At 46.9% G+C, this 18,255-nt stretch overlaps 1 protein-coding gene across 10 annotated transcripts in view; it reads right to left on the bottom strand.

Annotated features, from left to right (window-relative positions):
- Window positions 1-547: 547 nt before the first annotated feature.
- Window positions 548-18,255, bottom strand: part of RCC1 (regulator of chromosome condensation 1) — a 31,543-nt gene continuing 13,835 nt past the window's right edge. For 4 of the 10 annotated variants that reach the window (XM_036864023.1, XM_036864015.1, XM_036864029.1 and 1 more), the window contains 10 exons: window positions 9,505-9,586; window positions 8,839-8,946; window positions 7,851-8,038; window positions 7,490-7,669; window positions 6,565-6,661; window positions 6,328-6,450; window positions 5,668-5,823; window positions 5,298-5,417; window positions 4,799-4,951; window positions 3,678-3,853 (listed from right to left, as the gene is read on the bottom strand). In XM_036864023.1, coding sequence (XP_036719918.1) covers window positions 3,678-3,853; window positions 4,799-4,951; window positions 5,298-5,417; window positions 5,668-5,823; window positions 6,328-6,450; window positions 6,565-6,661; window positions 7,490-7,669; window positions 7,851-8,038; window positions 8,839-8,946; window positions 9,505-9,577 — 1,374 coding nt within the window. In that variant the 5' untranslated portion in view covers window positions 9,578-9,586. Of the gene's footprint in view, window positions 3,854-4,798; window positions 4,952-5,297; window positions 5,418-5,667; window positions 5,824-6,327; window positions 6,451-6,564; window positions 6,662-7,489; window positions 7,670-7,850; window positions 8,039-8,838; window positions 8,947-9,504; window positions 9,587-12,798; window positions 12,820-18,255 lie in introns of those variants that run through there. The other 6 variants (XM_036864008.1, XM_036864068.1, XM_036864047.1 and 3 more) reach the window with 5 other exon arrangements.

Genomic DNA, 18,255 nt, shown 5'->3' with positions numbered 1-18,255 from the left:
CTGTCCCAGAACAGTGACCTGCTATAGAAGGCCCTCAAGTAAACACGATTTCTAGATAATCCTGACCATTTGACTCCTAATCTGGGAGTGTCCCAGGCTTTAGCCTCACTTTAATACCCATTTCTCAGAATGTGAAGCTTCTGTAGGTGGTAATTGTCATCTCCAACAGTTAAGGTCATCGCAAGTGCCTGAGAATCCATTTCCGGGGCTCCCTCTGGGCTGGTAGGCCACTTCGGCCCTTCCTTACCAGCTTATACACCCCAAACTTGGGATGTTGGGCCCCAAAGTCAAGCATTCATGAGTCTAAAGTCTTGGATCCAACCACAAGTTGCCAAACTCCAGCTTTATCCTATTCACTGCCACAGTAGTGTAGTGGTTAGGTGCTTTGGCTATAGATTTGAACAAACGGGAGCCCAAATCCCAGACCCCTCTCACTAATTATTTTGGCAGGTTATTTAAACTCTCTGAGACTAATGTGGATAATAACAGTGCTTACCTCATACCATGTTTGTTGTGAGGATAAAATGAGAAGTCGGGAAAGCACTTGCCCTCATGCCTGGCTTCCAGTAAGTTCTCCAACATGGCAGTTGGAGGCCTTCGAATTATAACTGGTAACTCTTTTATTTAGTACTATTTGCCAGCCCCTGTGCTGTGCTCTTTGCTTACCATTTTTAAAATTTATTTTACTTATGGAAGATTTTTAAATGTTTATTTTTAATTTAGAATGTAAGCTTTATGAGACAGGATTCCTTGTTCGCGCTTTCTAATCAAATTCCCACAACCATGTCTGGGATATGGTAGGCACTGAAAAAAAAAAATTTGAATTTATGTCAAACGATAAACAGCTGTCCCTCACCCCATCTATCCCTATTTCCAACTTCCAGTCCCTTGAGGCAACCACTTCCAAATCTTTTCCCTAAAATCTGTGTATTTCTAAATAATATACTTTCTATTCATTTGTAGTTTCAGATATTTTAGGGACTGCCCCTCATACATACACACTTCTCCATCTTCTGATTATAATTTGTCACAACACTGAACATTTACATTATTATGACTTTGCAAATATCATTTATAGCTGAGCCATATGGGGTGATTACATTACATTTGTTTTGGGGTAACCAATTCAGGTTGGAGGAGGATGGGAAAAAAGGTAAAACTGAGAATACCTGATGTGTTTGAACACAGCAAAGGAGATTTACACTTCTGATAGAGATATGAACATCGAATAAATGATACTCACACCAAAAAACTAAGCATGTGAAAAACAAGGCAATTATTAACTACAGGGAACTTTAAAATGTTCAACGGTCATAAGAGCAAAGGCTTGTGGGGCCTTTGCTACGTGCCTGACACTGTTCTAACGTATGTAAAGCACCTACAGAGAGCTTTATAACTCTTATGTTCAATACAAGGAAAAGAAACTGAGGTTCTGGGTTCGGGTGGAGGCTGATTTAAATTCTAGCCTAGTCTGTGCACTTGGTAGCTTGGCCTCAAGCTAGATACTTGAACTCTCAGGGACTTTTTCCTGAGGGACAGCGATTCCCACTTCACAAGGTGATCAAATGAGCTATTATTGTATGCAAAGTGCTCAGCACAATGCCTGGCCCCTTTAAGTCCCAATCCACAAGAGCTGTTATTAAGGATAGGGTACTTTCAACCTGCTATATTGTCAAAAGGGAAAACTTCAGTAAATCTAATCCAACTGGACTTTTCTGGGGGGAGTGGGGGTGGGAAGAGCAGACACACAAGTGCTTCTTCACAAAGAAAATACTAAAATCAAAAGTGTGATTTTTCCCTTCTAAGAAGTCAATTTCTAATCAGGATAGTACATGCGTCAAAACTAAAAGTTCAAGGAAAAAAAACAATCACAGAATACATTTTAAGTTATTTTACATCATATTCATTTTTCCAAGAGTCACTGACATCGAAGAATCCTCCTGGTACTAGTAAAACTTTCCTGCTGTAATATACAAACCTCCTATATCAGCACTGTCTACTGTAACTTTCTGCAGTTATGGAAATGTTCTATAAATTTCTGTATTTGCATAGCCCAAAACCATAGGCACTAGACACTTCTGACTACTGAGGACTTGAAATGTGGCTAGTGCAACCGAGAAAGTTCATTTTACATTTTTACAGATTTAAATTAAATGTAAATAGCCACATGTAGGTACTGACCACCATACTGGACAGGTCAGCTCTATATGATTTGGTTGCTCAAATGCCTGTGAAAATCTACATCATTATGCATTAAGTTGTTACTGTGCAGTTAATCATGTTTAATCGGTTACACTAGCTTTTGAAATGATACAGTACATCATTAAACTTAGTATTTCTAGAGATGTACTGTACTCAAAAATCTTGGTTTGGGATTAGGATATTAAAAGATCCATCCCATGTCTCACATATTATACAGTATAATTTTTTTAAAATCCAGTGATTCCTGAAACATAAATACCTAACAAAAATCAATCAACTCTTTTTTTTGATTTGTCTAGAACAGCCACTGTTCCAAACAAAAAACAAAAAAACAGCAAAAAAAACCCCCCAGCTGACTGGCACACACCATGACCTCTCAACATCACTGAAGTCCTAGTCTTCACCAGGGCTACAGGCATGGGGTTATTCTGCCCGTCCCAACACAGCAGGTGCTCCCTTAAAAAAGCAGGGAGCATGTAGAAAACAAGTGGCCTGTTTTATAAAACTCTTAAATTTATTCAAAGTGTTAAAAGATTTCACTCTCCCCTCCAAAATACATTAAAAAAAAAAAAAATCAATACTCTTCTATTTTTTCAGCCACTGTACAAGCTACTGCTTCCCTTTCTGGGGACCAGTCTCTGCCCCTCCAACCCTCTTCCCCGCCCTCCCTTCACTCTCAATATTGCTGTAAGTTTGCTTATAAAGCCCTCCTTCCCCTCTCCTCGAGGTCCTGCCCTGCAGGCATAGCTTCTTTTCTGGATTTCAGGCCCTTGGCTGCAGGTGAGGCAGGTTGGATGGGTGAGACTCGGCAGACAAGGCCTGAAGGGCAGAATGCTTTGTGCTTCTGGGAGAAAGGCTGATTGGCTTTTTTCTTGATCAATCGGAGGATCACTGTTTTTCTTTTTGCCCCATGGGCACCTGTTCAGGGCCAAATATTTGGCTTGGGGTTGCCCATGGCTGGGTAGCCCTGCCCCTTCTCCAGTTATAGGTCCATGGCAGCTGGGTCTCAGGACTGCACCACCTGTCTGTCTGTGGGTTGTGAAGGACAGGAAGAGTGGCACACGACTAGAGCAGGGCTTGATGGAGCCCCGACTTCTCAGAGTATGGGCACCAAACACGCAGGGGAGGAAGTTTTGGTTTTTGATAGGCAAAACCAGGGTCAGCCAGGACCATGGGAAGTAGGGATGAGGGGGAAAGGTCTAACCACATAGCTGTGGGGTCAGCAATGTTCCTTCTGATTAAAACCCCCTCCCCTCTTCCATCTATCCCACCCTCATCCTGTAGGTCCCAGGATGATTCCAGAAAATGAGGGAAAAAAAAGAGAAGGATTCTTTTCTGCTGATGGGAAAAAGGCAGGAGATGACAGAGTACTTGGAGCTGGAAGAGGCCTGCTGGAATATGTAGACATCACGGCTTCCTTGTTCCAGGAGGGAGGTGGGGGGGGGGGGCCGGAAACCAGGCCCTCAGAGGCTTCATCAGCTCTGTTCCTTGTCCTTGACTAGTAAGACTGTGTGCTGGCCCCCGCTGGACACAGATAAGACCACACGGTTCTCCAACTGTTTGCCTGTCATCTCCACGGGGCTCCAGGCATCCTCTTCCTGTCCTGTGCCCAGCTGGTAGTTGGTGCCCATGCCCCAGGCAAAAACACGACCTACAAAGGACAGAAATACAGGCAGCTGTCTCCAGGATCCCAAGCCCCACCTTTCTGTAGTGTGAGAAGCCTGGCACATGAGGGTGGATTTTGGCCTTGGCCTGTGGCAGCCTGGCAATGTCCCAGCCTCCGGGCGTTCAGGGAAGCTGGGAGGAGCCAAGGAGATGATGGACAAAAAAGAGCTTTGTCAACCAGAGACCGCAGTCCTTACACATTGCCAAAAACTTCTCCCTGCTCCTAGGCGTGGCATTCAAGGCCCGACAATGACTGGCCATTCCCCAAACCCCTATATCACCTCCATTCCCAGGACCACCTGCCTTTGAGACTGCTCTGGATGCCCTCCTTTGCTTATCATAAAGGACTGAACCTTCACGGTGCAGTACAAGCTCCACTTCCTCAGGAACTCTTCCCAGATAATCCCAGGTCAAGCACCTCTGCCAGCCCGATTTCTCAAGGCCTCCGTGGCTGTTCCACTCAGGCTTTGGTGACCACTTGTCCACACCCTCCTCTGTTCTGCTTGCCAGGACCCCAACTACTAAGCCTTCTTTCTCTAGTAAAATTCTAAGTACAACTCCCTGGGAAGCCGGCACCTACTAGGTTGTAAATAAAAAGGGTCACCATGGTATAAAATGTAAAGAGAAGCCTGAGTTAGGAGTCTGGAGACATGGGTTCAAATCCTACTGCTTGTCTGGGCCTCAGTGATATATCTCCCTTTGCTGTTTTTCTCCTCTACAGAACAAGTCACCTCTATTAAAATAATGTGTTTACCCATTTTGTCATCAAAGCCAGAGCTTCTGACAATCAGGCCAAAAGCAACGTCATCACAAACACTGTTCTCCACACCTCAGCTCCATCTGATGGTGGACGTCAGAGCCTACTGTGCACTTCGGTAAGAACCACGACCCCCCGACTCCAACCAGACCGACCGTGGGCAGCCTCACTCACCATCCTTGGTCACAGCATACCCCACAGAGGCCCCACAAGCCACCGAGGAGACGGCGGGCAGCCTGGAGATGAGGGTGGGTATGCTCTTCTCCTCGGCACCTTCCCCAAGGCCCAGCCGCCCATACTCAGCCCGGCCCAGGCTGTATGCTCTGCCTGTGGAGGAGGGAGAGAGACGAGGGGTAGCAGAGAGCATGCTCCAGGTAGGCCAGGTGAGCGCCTATATCTGTGGGAGCTGGTCCCCCATTCCCAGGGTGGTGAGGTCTGCAGTGTCCCTTTCAGTTTTGGGGGAGGCCTGGGAGAGCCCCCCCCGGCCCCCATTGAACTCACACGTGGAAGAACACCAGGACGCTGGGGGACGGGGGCAACCCTCGTGGACCCACAGCCAGCCCAGTCCACGGAGCAGGCCCAGGTTCCGAGCACCGTCATCTCCGGCGTGTGGCCAGGCCTGTGCCTAGGGAACACTCCACCTCCGACCCAGAGATGGACCAGGAGGCCCTACCTTCTGAATCCATGCAGACTGTATGGTGCTGGCCACCAGAGAAGCCCACCCAGGACTTCGTGGAGTTCTTGAAGGACGTCAGGTTCTGAGGTACAAAGCAAGATTCTGTGCCTGGGGTTCCTGGGGGAAGAGGCCAGGACAGAGCTGTCAGGGGTGAGGGTGTCCAAGGAGCTGCCTTCTTCTTCCCCTCCCAGTGTGGCCCCCACCCCACACCACACCAGGGTATTTATATTCTCATTTTACAGATGAGAAAACTGAGGCTCTGAGGGGTTAGATGACCCCACCAAGGGTACACAACGAATGAGTGGTGGAGGCAGGACTGGAGCCCAGGTCACTCTGGGCGACCCTGGACGATGGGCTTGGGACTCACCTAGCTGATGGTAGTTGGAGAGGCCAAAGCCATACACATGGCCCTCAGAGGAGATGGCAAAGGTGAAGTAGGCACCACAGAAGGCATCCTGGAATCTGACATGGCCCCGGCTTCCCCTGGATTTCAGCATCACACACTTGGGGACCAGGAGTCGTTCTGCAGGCAGAGAGCAGGCCAGGGTCAGTGGCAGACACACACGGCCTCTCCTCTCTGCCCCATCTGTTTCTCCTTCACTGCTAAAGCCCTCGCAGGAAGACTAGGCAGGGACTCTTGTCCCTATTATACAGAAGAGGAAACTGAGGCCAGGAGAGTCCAAGTGCCTCACTCAGACTCCCACAGCCATAGAGGTAACATTTACCTGGAACTTACCATGTGCCAGACAGTCTTTTATGTAAACTCATTTAACTTCACAACAACCCAGTGAGGTAGGTTTAGAGGTAGGTGGGTTTAGAGATGAGAAACCATGTCCAGGGGCCCACAGCCAGTAGCTGATAGGGCCAGGATTCAAACCTGGGGTAGTCTGGCTCTAGAATCTGAGTCCTTAACTACCACTGCAGGTCCACCTGATGCAAGCCTGAACATAGAGAATCCCTTCTGCCTCTGACCTTCACCGGGGGTGGCTTGCCAACTTGCCCCGCCAGAGGGACCTAAGCCACCTACCGAGGCCCTGCCGGCCACCACGATTAGCAAATAATTCAGGCACGCGGCCCAGTTGGCCCTGCTCCCCGCAGCCCAAAGTATAGAGGTCGCCATCAACTGTCAGCATCACCAAGTGGTCGTTCCCTGAGGGTGAGAGGAAGGCAAGGGCTACAGGGCTTGTCTGTAAAGCCCAAGGCTGGGCCAGCCCCCCAAAAAGGTTCTCCAACTCCTGCCCAGAGTGAGTACCTGCAGACTCACCTGAGGCCACCTTCACCACGGGCATACTCAGCTGCACCTGCACAGGCACCATGCTCTTTTTCATGGGTTCCAAGAGCCCGATCACACCATTATTGTCCTGGAAGGGAGGGGCGGAAGAGTTTTCAGCCAGTTCTTCCTGCCTCATACCAGCCAGATCCAGCTTTGCAGTCAGCCACAGAGCTGTCTGGTGAAGGGCACTGGTGCCAGATGGAGATGGAGAAGTGGGCAGGAGCCAGGCCACATAGTGCAATACTTACGAATGAAATCATACGTGGTCTGTGATTTGCATTAAAATAACAAAGGAGTTGGGGAACGGAAGGGAGTGAAGATGAAATAAGTTTGGTCACAAGCTGATAATTGTTGGGGCAAGCACACAGAGTTCAATATAGTATTCTGATTATTTTTATGTGTTTGAAATTATCAACAAAAAAATTTAAAATCAGCCCCAATGAGGAAACATCAGATTCCTTTATTTTTGACATTTCAAAATAAATCGAATACTAAAGTACCAAAACAACTTTAATGCTGTATCTGCTTTTTAAACCACACTCTCCTGTCCTGGAAGTTCTGAGATGTGCCCCCAAACCCCTGAGAAGTGTGGAAGAGGGCTGGGAAGGGGAGGGGGGAGGTTGAAGGCAGGGAGATGGGTCAGTAGGCTTCCTGGCTTAGCCTCAGCCCAAAGGCATCCCTGACCCACCCCTTTCCCAAGACGCACACATCATAACATCAGAGTCCAGGGAACAGCAGTGGTGTGGACAGGCCTGGATGAAGAAGCCAGAAACCTGGGTCTGGGCCCAAGCTCTGCCCAGGGCCTTGATTTCCCCACCAGTAAGTACAACAGGGGCCTCGTGATGGGTTATCTTTGGGGCCCCACCAGTTAATTCTGCCCACCAGCCCCCATGCCGTCTTCCAGACCCAGTCTTACCCGGAAGGAGCCCCAGAGGAAGACACGGCCATCCTCGGTGAGGGCTGCCGTGTGACTGTCTCCTGCTGACACCTGTATCACCTTCTCTTGCAGTTCCACTTTCCCAGGGACCATCTCTGAGCCCTCCACTGATGTGTCCCTTCCCAGGGCACCCTCATCATTGCAGCCGAAGGAGTAGACCTGTGCCCAGGATGCCCCCGTTAGTGCAAGGCCTGGCCTCTCAGTCCGTTCTTGTTTAGGCCAATCCCTGCTCGTCTAGCCAGCTCCATCTCCACAGAGTAATGTGTGTGGTTCAAAGCTCCTTCCCCAAGCCCCCTACTAACCCCAGGCCCTGTCCCATCCTGTGCCACCCCCAACCTACCTGGCCACTTTTGCTTAGACACACAGTGTGCATGCCCCCAGCCTCAGCCTGCACGATGTCCTCTGGAAAGGGCACCAGGGCTGGCTTCTTCCTCTCCATCACATTCTCGCCCAGCCCCAGCTGGCCCACGTCGCCCTGGCCCAGTGTCAGCACCAAACCCGGTTCTGTGTTGTGGGACCTATGTGAGACTGAGGGGTGAAGAAGACAGCCCCTGAGTGTGTAGGATGACGGGAGAGAGGAGAGGTCACTGCACAGGCTCTGGGATCACACAGACCTGGGTTCAAGCCCCTGCCCTGCCACAGACCATTAGTCTGACCTCTCCAAGCCTAAGTTTCCTCATCTGTGAAACGAGGATAACAAAAGCACTTACCTCATAGGGTTTTTGTGCAGATTAAAAACTGAGCACATTATCAATGTGAGTGGAAGGAAATGGAAACGAGACACTCAATAATGAATCTTGGTGGAGAGGGTTAAAGAACAGTGGGGACACAAGCTAGTTTTCCTGATAGGCTGTTCTTGGTCCGGAACCATACTAACAGGGCATAATAATGTCTACCCCTTTACCGACTGCTTACTAGTGTTAGATTGCTTTGCAGCCCCTCACATTATGCTACAGACCTTCCGTTCTTAGGATCCCACTTTATAGAAAAGGGAACAGTCTCAGAGAAGGTCATAGAATAATTAGTAGAGTTTGCAGTGCATCCTCAGACTGTGACTTAGCCCCTGGACACAGGTACACTGACCCCCACTCTGCTCCTATGTGGGAGCAGACAGGCAGCTGAAAAGGAACGGGTAGGAGTAAGAGCCCACACAGGCTTTTGCAGAGAGGAACACGCCAACCGGTGTGCGGCACAGGGCCATCTGCTGGCCAATGGCGACCGCCCGCGGCCCCGGACAGCCAATGGCGTCCAGCCCCTCCCCCTGGGGGTGTGGCCAGGCTGCCAGGACTGCTGCGGCTGCGCAGAGGGTGCGCTGGGCAAGCAGCCACCTGGTCGGGCTTTCTGGTCGGGAGGGCTCGGCCCGCAGGCACCTTGGCAGGAGCGGGCGCCTGGAACACGGCGGGAGGCAACGGCCCTCACTGCCTGGTTACGAGGGTCTGCAAAAGACAGACAGTGTCTGAGTGTGGGTCCATACTCCCCCGTCCCAGATTGGGGGTGGCTCTCTCTCCTCCCTGACTCCCTCCAGGGTCCCAGGAGAGAGGAGACCACAGCCACCTCCCTCCAGTGCTACCAGGACATGATCTCATTTTCCTCACGACAGCCCAGTGAGGTTGCCCATTTTATGAATGGGGTAGTAGTCCAAGCTCAGTGAGGTTAGTGATTTGCCCAAAGCTACATGTAGCTAGAAAGTGGCAGAGCCAGGACTTGAACCCAGTCTGGAGGTCAATGGTCTTAACCATGATGCACTACTGCCTGGGGCAAAGCCCTAGGGTCTAGTTTTTTGCCAGTATCTGAGTGCTTTTAGGCAAGTCTCTGCCCCTTCATGATTCCCAGAGGGTGGGATTCAGTGAGCTACAGGAGACTCTCCAGCTGGGTGGAATTCCTGGACTTCCAGGACCCTCAGCTTCAAATCTCAGGGAGAAAGGAGCCCAGTTCCAGATTCTGGGGGTGCCAAGAGGCCACCCATACTGAAGTAGAGGCCAAGGCCAACTTACCCTTCACCTTCTTGCTTTTGGGGAGGGCATCTTCGGGGGATGACCTTCTCTTAGTTATACGCTTGGGTGGCATCTTCCTGTCCTGAAAAACCCAGGCAAATACTCCATGTCAGAAATGGCAATCATTTTCCTGCTCTAATTAGGTAATATTAATCAAAAACCCTAAAAAAAAGTGAGAGGAAATGCCCAGCAATTCCACTTCTCAGAATTTATCTGAGAAGAACCAAATAATAAATACACCCAAAGATTAAGATCCATAAATATTCTCTACTGTATTCTTCATAACATTAAAAAAAACAACAAAAAATGGAACAACCCATACACTCAGGAGCAGGGGACCGGCTAGATAATATGTGGTATATTGATGATAAAACAGGACGAAGCCATTGAAAGTGATGCTTTCAGAGATTTATTTACTGAATCATTGCCAAGTAATATAAACAGATTGAAAAACAGCCCATCATCCTATTTGTGGAAAAGAAAAAGCATACACATATAAAAATGTGTGGAAGGAAATACATTCAATATTGATAATGGTAACCTCTGGAAAATGGGATTATGGACAACTTTTACTTCTTTCTTTGTACCTTACCTATATTATATAAGCTACAAGAAACATTACATGTATTTTTAAAATTTTATTATAAAAAATTAAAACACTGAAGAACATTAAGTGAAGTATCCCTCACAACTCCTCCTAACCCCGACATAACCACTAGTAACTTTGGTTATACATTACTGTCATAATCAGACCACACACACAAAGCTGTTCTCATTAAATAAAAGCAAACCAAACCATCTGTGCCCTTTGATCCAAAATGCCACCACTCCTGGGAGGAACCTGGCTTTCCTCTAAGCAGTCCAACAAGAGATAAACACTGTATACACACTCACACAAACAGCCAGTGTTACAAAAGGGGGAAAGGAAATCACCTATGGGTGACAAGAAGGGTTGTTGCACCTAGCACGATCCCAGACAGCTGAAAGCCTCAGCCCTGAGGCCCCTCACTCCTTAAACTAACTGCTGCTGCCTTGCCTCCTCAAGGCCTCTGAGAACAGACTTTCTCCCCAGCTATCTCAATTCCAATCCAGCCCAAATTGTGTCGAAAGCCTTTTTCCTCCACATAAGCAGCTTTGGAAATAAATCTTTATTGAGCCCTGGTCTTTAAGGTTATGAAAGACAGTTCAGTTGTCTAAGCCTTAGGCTCCCAAACTCTAACGAGGGCAATTTGCAGCTACCCAGATGCAAAAGTGGTAGAGCAAGTAGTGGTTAAGAGGAGCCAGAATATGTACTCAGCTGCTTTCTAGCTGTTTGACCTTGGGCAAAGTTATTTAATCTCTTCATGATTCAGTTTCCTCCTCAGTAAAATGGGGATAATAATAGTACCCACACCCTGTTGTGACATGTATGACTAATTGAGTTAATACTGTAAAAGTAATACATATTAAGTGCTCAATAAATCAATGCTGGTGTTATAACATCTAGGGTCTGTCCCAGGTGATGCTCAGGCACAGCTCTCATCTAATCTAACCCACCTCTCCTCCATTCTACAGAAAAGGGATGGAGACTCTACCCAAGGCTACAAATGGAAAGAGAACTCCAGGTGCCCTTCTCAGGCTCCTCTGTGGGCCTAAACAGCACCCCATTCTTCTTCCCTCCCTCTCTTCCTTCCTTCCAGTGGGTCCTAGAGCCTCAGCCTCTCCAGCTCCCCATTCCATGGTATATGAACACAAGGTGAGTGGCCTGGAATTTCCAGGCCATTTCTGCTGACTATCCTGGGGGAAGAGAACAAAGCACCGAAGGTGGCGAAATAGCCAAATGCCTACAATCCACCAAGGCCGTGTAGGTTGAGCCTCTGCAGGTTGTGACTGGCCCAGTTTTGACTCTGTTGAGGCATTTCTGTGTTTCACCCAACTTCTATTTTCCCAGGGTTGAACTCCTCCCTTCCAAGCAGCCTCTTTGAAACCCCTTTTCCCACACTAGAAATGCACATTCCTTAGGATAGAGGAAATTGGATTCATCTGCCAGAGCTGTGGTTTGTTCAGTCCTGCTTCTGTGACCATGGTTGACCTCTCTGGCAGCTTTTTTTTTTTTTAATTAATTTATTTTATTTATTTACTTTTGTCTGCGTTGGGTCTTCGTTGCTGCGCACGGGCTTTCTCTAGTTGCGGCGAGCGGGGGCTACTCTTTGTTGCGGTGCGCGGGCTTCTCAGTGCAGTGGCTTCTCTTGTTGCAGAGCACGGGCTCTAGGCGCACAGGCTTCAGTAATTGTGGTCTATGGGCTTAGTTGCTCCGCGGCATGTGGGATCTTCCCAGACCAGGGTTCGAACCCATGTGCCCTGCATTGGCAGGCAGATTCTTAACCACTACGCCACCAGGGAAGTCCCTCTCTGGCAGCTTTAACCTCTCTGAGCTGTACCCTCAACTGTAAAAAGGGATGCAATAACCACTTCCAGGGCTGCTGTCAAGGCTGAATGAAGCACTTCCCTGGTGGTGCAGTGGTTAAGAATCCGCCTGCCAATGCAGGGGCACGGGTTTAATCCCTGGTCCGGGAAGATCCCACATGCCGTGGAGCAACTAAGCCCGTGCGCCACAACTACTGAGCCTGTGCTCTAAAGCCTGCGAGCCACAGCTACTGAGCCCACGTGCAACAACTACTGAAGCCCGTGTGCTTAGAGCCCATGCTCCGCAACAAGAGAAGCCACCGCAATGAAAAGCCCGCGCACCGCAACAAAGACTAACCCCCGCTCACCGCAATCAGAGAAAGCCCGCGCCCAGCAATGAAGACCCAGCACAGCCAAAAAAAAAAAAAAAGACTGAATGAAATGTTTGTAAAGGACTTTGGAGTGCCAAGCACACAGTAAGTACTCAATACATGGCAGCATGTACTCATTCATTCCATGAATGCCTATTACCACTGCCAGGTGTAGCAAGGAAAAAGGAAACTAACCCTCTCCCTGTTCTTGTGGAGCTTAATTCTAGTGGGAAAGACACACACACACACACACACAGAGTATTATTACAGATGGTGCTGTGTGAAGGATAGGCAAGGCAGAACAATGTAAACATACTTAATGCCACTGAACTATATACAATTAAAAATGGTTAAAATGGTCAATTTTATGTTATGTGTATTTTACCACAGTAAAAAAAAAAAAAAAAGAGAGAGAAAAAATGGGACGGGGGAGGAGATATAGGCCAGATAGGTAACATTTGGGCTAAGACTTGAAATACTAGCAAGAGAAAGCTAGCAGGGGAAGACCCGGACAAAATCACGTGATGTGCTCAGGAACCTGGGGAGGCCAGCAGGGCTGTAGTTGGACAGTGGTGGATCACATGGCACAAGGGGAGCAGGCGCTGGATCATACAAGGCCTAGTAGGGAAAACAGAAGAGTTTTAAGAAAAATGTCTTCTTAACGATTGTTCTGGCTACTGTAGAGAAAATGCAATGGTTTGGAAGAGGAGGCGATTGCAGGCATCCAAATGAGAGAAGTCAGTGACTTGATTTGGTCTGAGGCAAGAGAGAAAAGTAGACAAAACAGATCAATTTAGGAGACAGGCTTGCTTTGCTGGCAGATTAGATGTGGGGAATGAGGGTGAGGGAGGAACCCAGAATGACTTTTTCATCCTAAAAAACCCAGCCTCGGGCTTCCCTGGTGGCGCAGTGGTTGAGAATCTGCCTGCCAGTGCAGGAGACACGGGTTCGGGCCCTGGTCTGGGAAGATCCCACATGCCACGGAGCAACTAAGCCCGTGAGCCACTATTACTGATAAATAAATTAAAAAAAAAACAAACAAACAAACAAACAAAAAACCCAGCCTCCCTGATCCCCCATGAACTTGGCCAAACACAAGGACCCCCAGGCTTTGGCTTAAGTGACTAGGTAGATGGTCGACTTCCAGTTACCGAGAACACTGTGGGACAAACAGGAGAGGAGAGACTGAGAGGTCCACCTCACCAGGCGTTTTTGTTAAGTCTGAAGTGCGTGGGAGCGGACCAAGAAGGGATGTTAAGTAGGCAGAGCTGGATGGGTTAAGGAGTGTGGGACGTAACAGGTATCCACTGTTTCTTGTACCCCTGGCCAGGTTGCCAGCCAGTTCACTGTGTCCAGGGCCCTGTCCCTCCAAGGGCATATTTCCCGTCAGTTCATCAGAATGACCTGCAGCAGTTAGCTGTGCTGGGTAGGGAGACTGTGTAGTAGCAGGGAAAAGTACTTACAACCAGAAGTGAAAAAAAAGGGAACAGAATATATCAGCACATTGGTGCTGATGTTGGGTTGACCTGTGGGCAAGGCCTGGAGTGGAAAAAAATAAAGGCTATATGAGGTATTTGGTGTCATGGGTCATTAACCAAAAAAAAAAAGTGTTAGTGTGGGTTGGAACAGACCCAGGCAATATCTCCTTACACCTGTGTTTTGGGCTAATATTCTTGGGCATCTCACTGCAAGCTAACCACACTGATTCCACTTTACAGACGAGGAAACTGAGGCTCAAAAAGGTAAAGTGTCTTACCCAAGACTGGACGAGGAAATCAAGATCTGTACCAAGTACCAAGTCACTCAGACCCCAGAACTGGTGCCCCTACCTACTTCCTCCCCACACTCCCCAGTCCCTCAGCCTGTCTGAGAACTCTCCCTCATACTCTCTCCCCCAGAAAAGACAGCAGCTTGTCTCTCATCTCCCTACTGCCCATCCCCATCCCAATCCCACTCTACAAGCCATTCATGATCTTTTTAAACCTCAAACCTGAAACAAGCTGCTTCCTTGCTCAGACTCCTCAGTGGCTCCCTCTGCCCACATTTCTTAGCCTGGTACTAAAGACCTCCAGGGTCTGATACTAACACTACTTTTGGCCTCCTACCTTATCTGTCACATTGTCCCTTCTCTTCTCACACAATCTTAGACTGCCTACTATTCTCTCCATACCATGTGCATCTCTATACCATCCCATCCCTATCCTACTAGAAGAAGTTCTACTCAAAGTCACCTCCATTGGTAAACCACCTCTGATCCCTCTCTCAATCCTAAAGGAATCATTCTCGCAGAGAAATTAGGACAGACTTTTAGATCATGATTATTTAAATTTACATGTCTATCTACCATATCAATCTGCTCCTTAAAATGAGTCTCTCTGGGACACTGGCCATGCCTACTTTCTATGTGCCAACAACCTTTAACTTCTCACAACAAGCTGAAGAAGGCACTGTCACTCCTATTTCACAGTTGAGGGAACTGAGGCTCGGAGAAGTCAATTTACTTGCTTAAGTTCATACCATCAGAAAGGACAGCCAGGAATAGAATCCAGATATATCTGATAATTAAAAACAAGAACAAAACAAGAATGGCTGGCTAAAGGCAGGCCATGATCCAGGCAGGGGTCGAGGCAGCCTGGACAGGCCTCCCCAGGACCCCCTATGAGCTTGGCCAAAGGCAAGGAGCAGAGGGCAGCAGCCTGCTGAGGGGGACGGGATAGTGAGAGCAGAGAGGAGCTCGGAGGCAGCTAGGGCCTGGGAGGATGGGCCACGTGGGTGACAAATCTGCTGAAAGATGTATGGAAGGACGACGGGTACAACTCCATGCTGTGGTGGAGAGAGCACTGGCTTTCAAGTCCAACAGACCTGAGCTCCCTTTGAGCCTGACAGTCTTCATCTCTCAAACAGAGGACTCTAGGGACTGCAGGGTGCTGCTGTGAGCAATCCCCGAGGCAGGGCGGGAGATGAGAGGGCACCTTCTAAAAGGTGGAGCCCTGGACCCATGACCCACCTGCATATCCTCTACTGTACACAACAGTCCTTTGACAGACTCCCTCTCTCACTGCTCTGGGTGTGTTTTCTTAGCCAGACACTGAGTGTCTGGGCTGGGAATAAGTAGTAGTCTTTTGTCCCTACCCTGCACTCCCCAACAGACAAACACAGCTTCCATCTTCAAGGAGTTTACAGTCTGGGAGAAGAGTGAGTTACAATCCAATAAGTCAGATACAGAGACAACTTCCACCAATAGGCACCTAAGGTGTGCCAGCCTCTCCTAGAATGTTCACACCTGCCCTTGGAGGTGTGATCATCCTGGCTTTACAGATAAGAAAGTAGAGGCTCAGGGGAAGGTGCCCCAGGCCACACAGAGGTGGGATGACAGCCCAGGTCTCCCAACCACTCCCCACTATGACTAGAGCATCCCCCCTCCCCACTTCTCTCTGGGCCTCAGTTTCCTCATTTGGTGAATGAAGGCACAGCAGACTAGACAGTCTACCAGGGCCAGGGTGTTCCTGCTGTGACCTGCTGTGACCTCATCTCTGCAAAGGGAGACAGAGCCCTCTCTGATCACAGCAGCTGTCCCCACCCACCCCAACGTCAGGAGGCAGACACTTGCCCACTAGACGCAAGGGCTAAAGAATCTCTTTGTGAGAAAAGTCCCCAGGAGGGATGGAAAAAGATATTCCATGCAAATGGAAATCAAAACAAAGCTGGAGTAGCAATACTCATATCACATAAAATAGACTTTAAAATAAAGCATGTTACAAGAGACGAGGAAGGACACTACATAATGATCAAGGGATCAATCCAAGAAGAAGATATGACAATTATAAATATATATGCACCCAACATAGGAGCACCTCAATACATAAGGCAACTGCTAACAGCTATAAAAGAGGAAATCGACAGTAACACAATAATAGTTGGGGACTTTAACACTTCACACCCATGGACAGATCATCCAAACAGAAAATTAATAAGGAAACACAAGCTTTAAATGACACAATAGACAAGATAGATTTAATTGATATTTATAGGACATTCCATCCAAAAACAGATTACACTTTCTTCTCAAGTGCACACGGAACATTCTTCAGGATAGATCACATCTTGCATCACAAATCAAGCCTCGGTACATTTAAGAAAATTGAAATCATACCAAGCATCTTTTCTGACCACAACGCTATGAGATTAGAAATCAATTACAGGGAAAAAAATGTAAAAAACACAAACACATGGAGACTAAACAATACGTTACTAAATAACCAAAAGATCACTGAAGAAATCAAAGAGGAAATCAAAAAATACCTAGAGACAAATGACAATGAAAACACGATGAACCAAAACCAATGGGATGCAGCAAAAGCAGTTCTAAGAGGGAAGTTTATAGCAACACAAGCCTACCTCAAGAAACAAGAAAAATCTCAAATGAACAATCTAACCTTACAGCTAAAGGAACTAGAGAAAGAAGAACAAACAAAAGCTAAAGTTAGTAGAAGGAAAGAAATCATAAAGATCAGAGCAGAAATAAATGAAATAGAAACAAAGAAAACAACAGCAAAATGAATAAAACTAAAGGCTGGTTCTTTGAGAAGATAAAACAAAATTGATAAACCTTTAGTCAGATTCATCAAGAAAAAGAGGGAGAGGACTCAAATCAATAAAATTAGAAATGAAAAAGGAGAAGTTACAACAGACACCGCAGAAATACAAAGCATCCTAAGAGACTACTACAAGCAACTCTATGCCAGTAAAATGGACAACCTGGAAGAAATGGACAAATTCTTAGAAAGGTATAACCTTCCAAGACTGAACGAGAAAGAAATAGAAAATATGAACAGACCAATCACAAGCAATGAAATTGAAACTGTGATTAAAAATCTTCCAACAAACAAAAGCCCAGGACCAAATGGCTTCACAGGTGAATTCTATCAAACATTTAGAGAAGTGCTAACACCCATCCTTCTCAAACTCTTCCAAAAAATTGCAGAGGAAGGAACACTCCCAAACTCATTCTATGAGGCCACCATCACCCTGATACCAAAACCAGACAAAGATACTACAAAAAAAGAAAATTATAGACTAATATCACTGATGAGTATAGATGCAAAAATCCTCAACAAAATACTAGCAAACAGAATCCAACAACACATTAAAAGGATCACACACCAGATCAAGTGGGATTTATCCCAGGGATGCAAGGATTCTTCAATATACACAAATCAATGTGATACACCATATTAACAAGTTGAAGAAGAAAAACCATATAATCATCTCAATAGATGCAGAAAAAGCTTTTGACAAAATTGAACACTCTTTTATGATTAAAAACTCTCCAGAAAGTGGGCACAGAGGGAACCTACCTCAACATAGTAAAGGCCATATACGACAAACCCACAGCAAACATCATTCCCAATGGTGAAAAACTGAAAGCATTTCCTCTAAGATCAGGAGCAAGACAAGGATGTCCACTCTCACCACTATTATTCAACATAGTTTTGGAAGTCCTAGCCACGGCAATCAGAGAAGAAAAAGAAATAAAAGGAATACAAATTGGAAAAGAAGAAGTCAAAATGTCACTGTTTGCAGATGACATGATATTATACATAGAGAATCCTAAAGATGCCAGCAGAAGACTACTAGAGCTGATCAATGAATTTGGTAAAGTTGCAGGATACAAAATTAATGCACAGAAATCTCTTGCATTCCTATACACTAAGAATGAAAGATCAGAAAGAAAAATTAAGGAAACAATCCCATTCACCATTGCAATAAAAAGAATAAAATACCTAGGAATAAACCTACCTAAGGAGGTAAAAGACCTGTACTCAGAAAACTATAAGACACTGATGAAAGAAATCAAAGATGACACAAACAGATGGAGAGATATACCATGTTCTTGGATTGGAAGAATCAATATTGTGAAAATGACTATACTACCCAAAGCAATCTACAGATTCAATGCAATCCCTATCAAATTACCAGTGGCATTTTTTTACAG

The sequence above is a fragment of the Balaenoptera musculus genome, chromosome 1 (genome assembly GCF_009873245.2).
Source record: "Balaenoptera musculus isolate JJ_BM4_2016_0621 chromosome 1, mBalMus1.pri.v3, whole genome shotgun sequence".
NCBI lineage: Eukaryota > Metazoa > Chordata > Mammalia > Artiodactyla > Balaenopteridae > Balaenoptera > Balaenoptera musculus.
The sequence above is the reverse complement of the archived record's forward strand: the minus strand, read 5'-3'. Positions and strand labels throughout refer to the sequence as shown.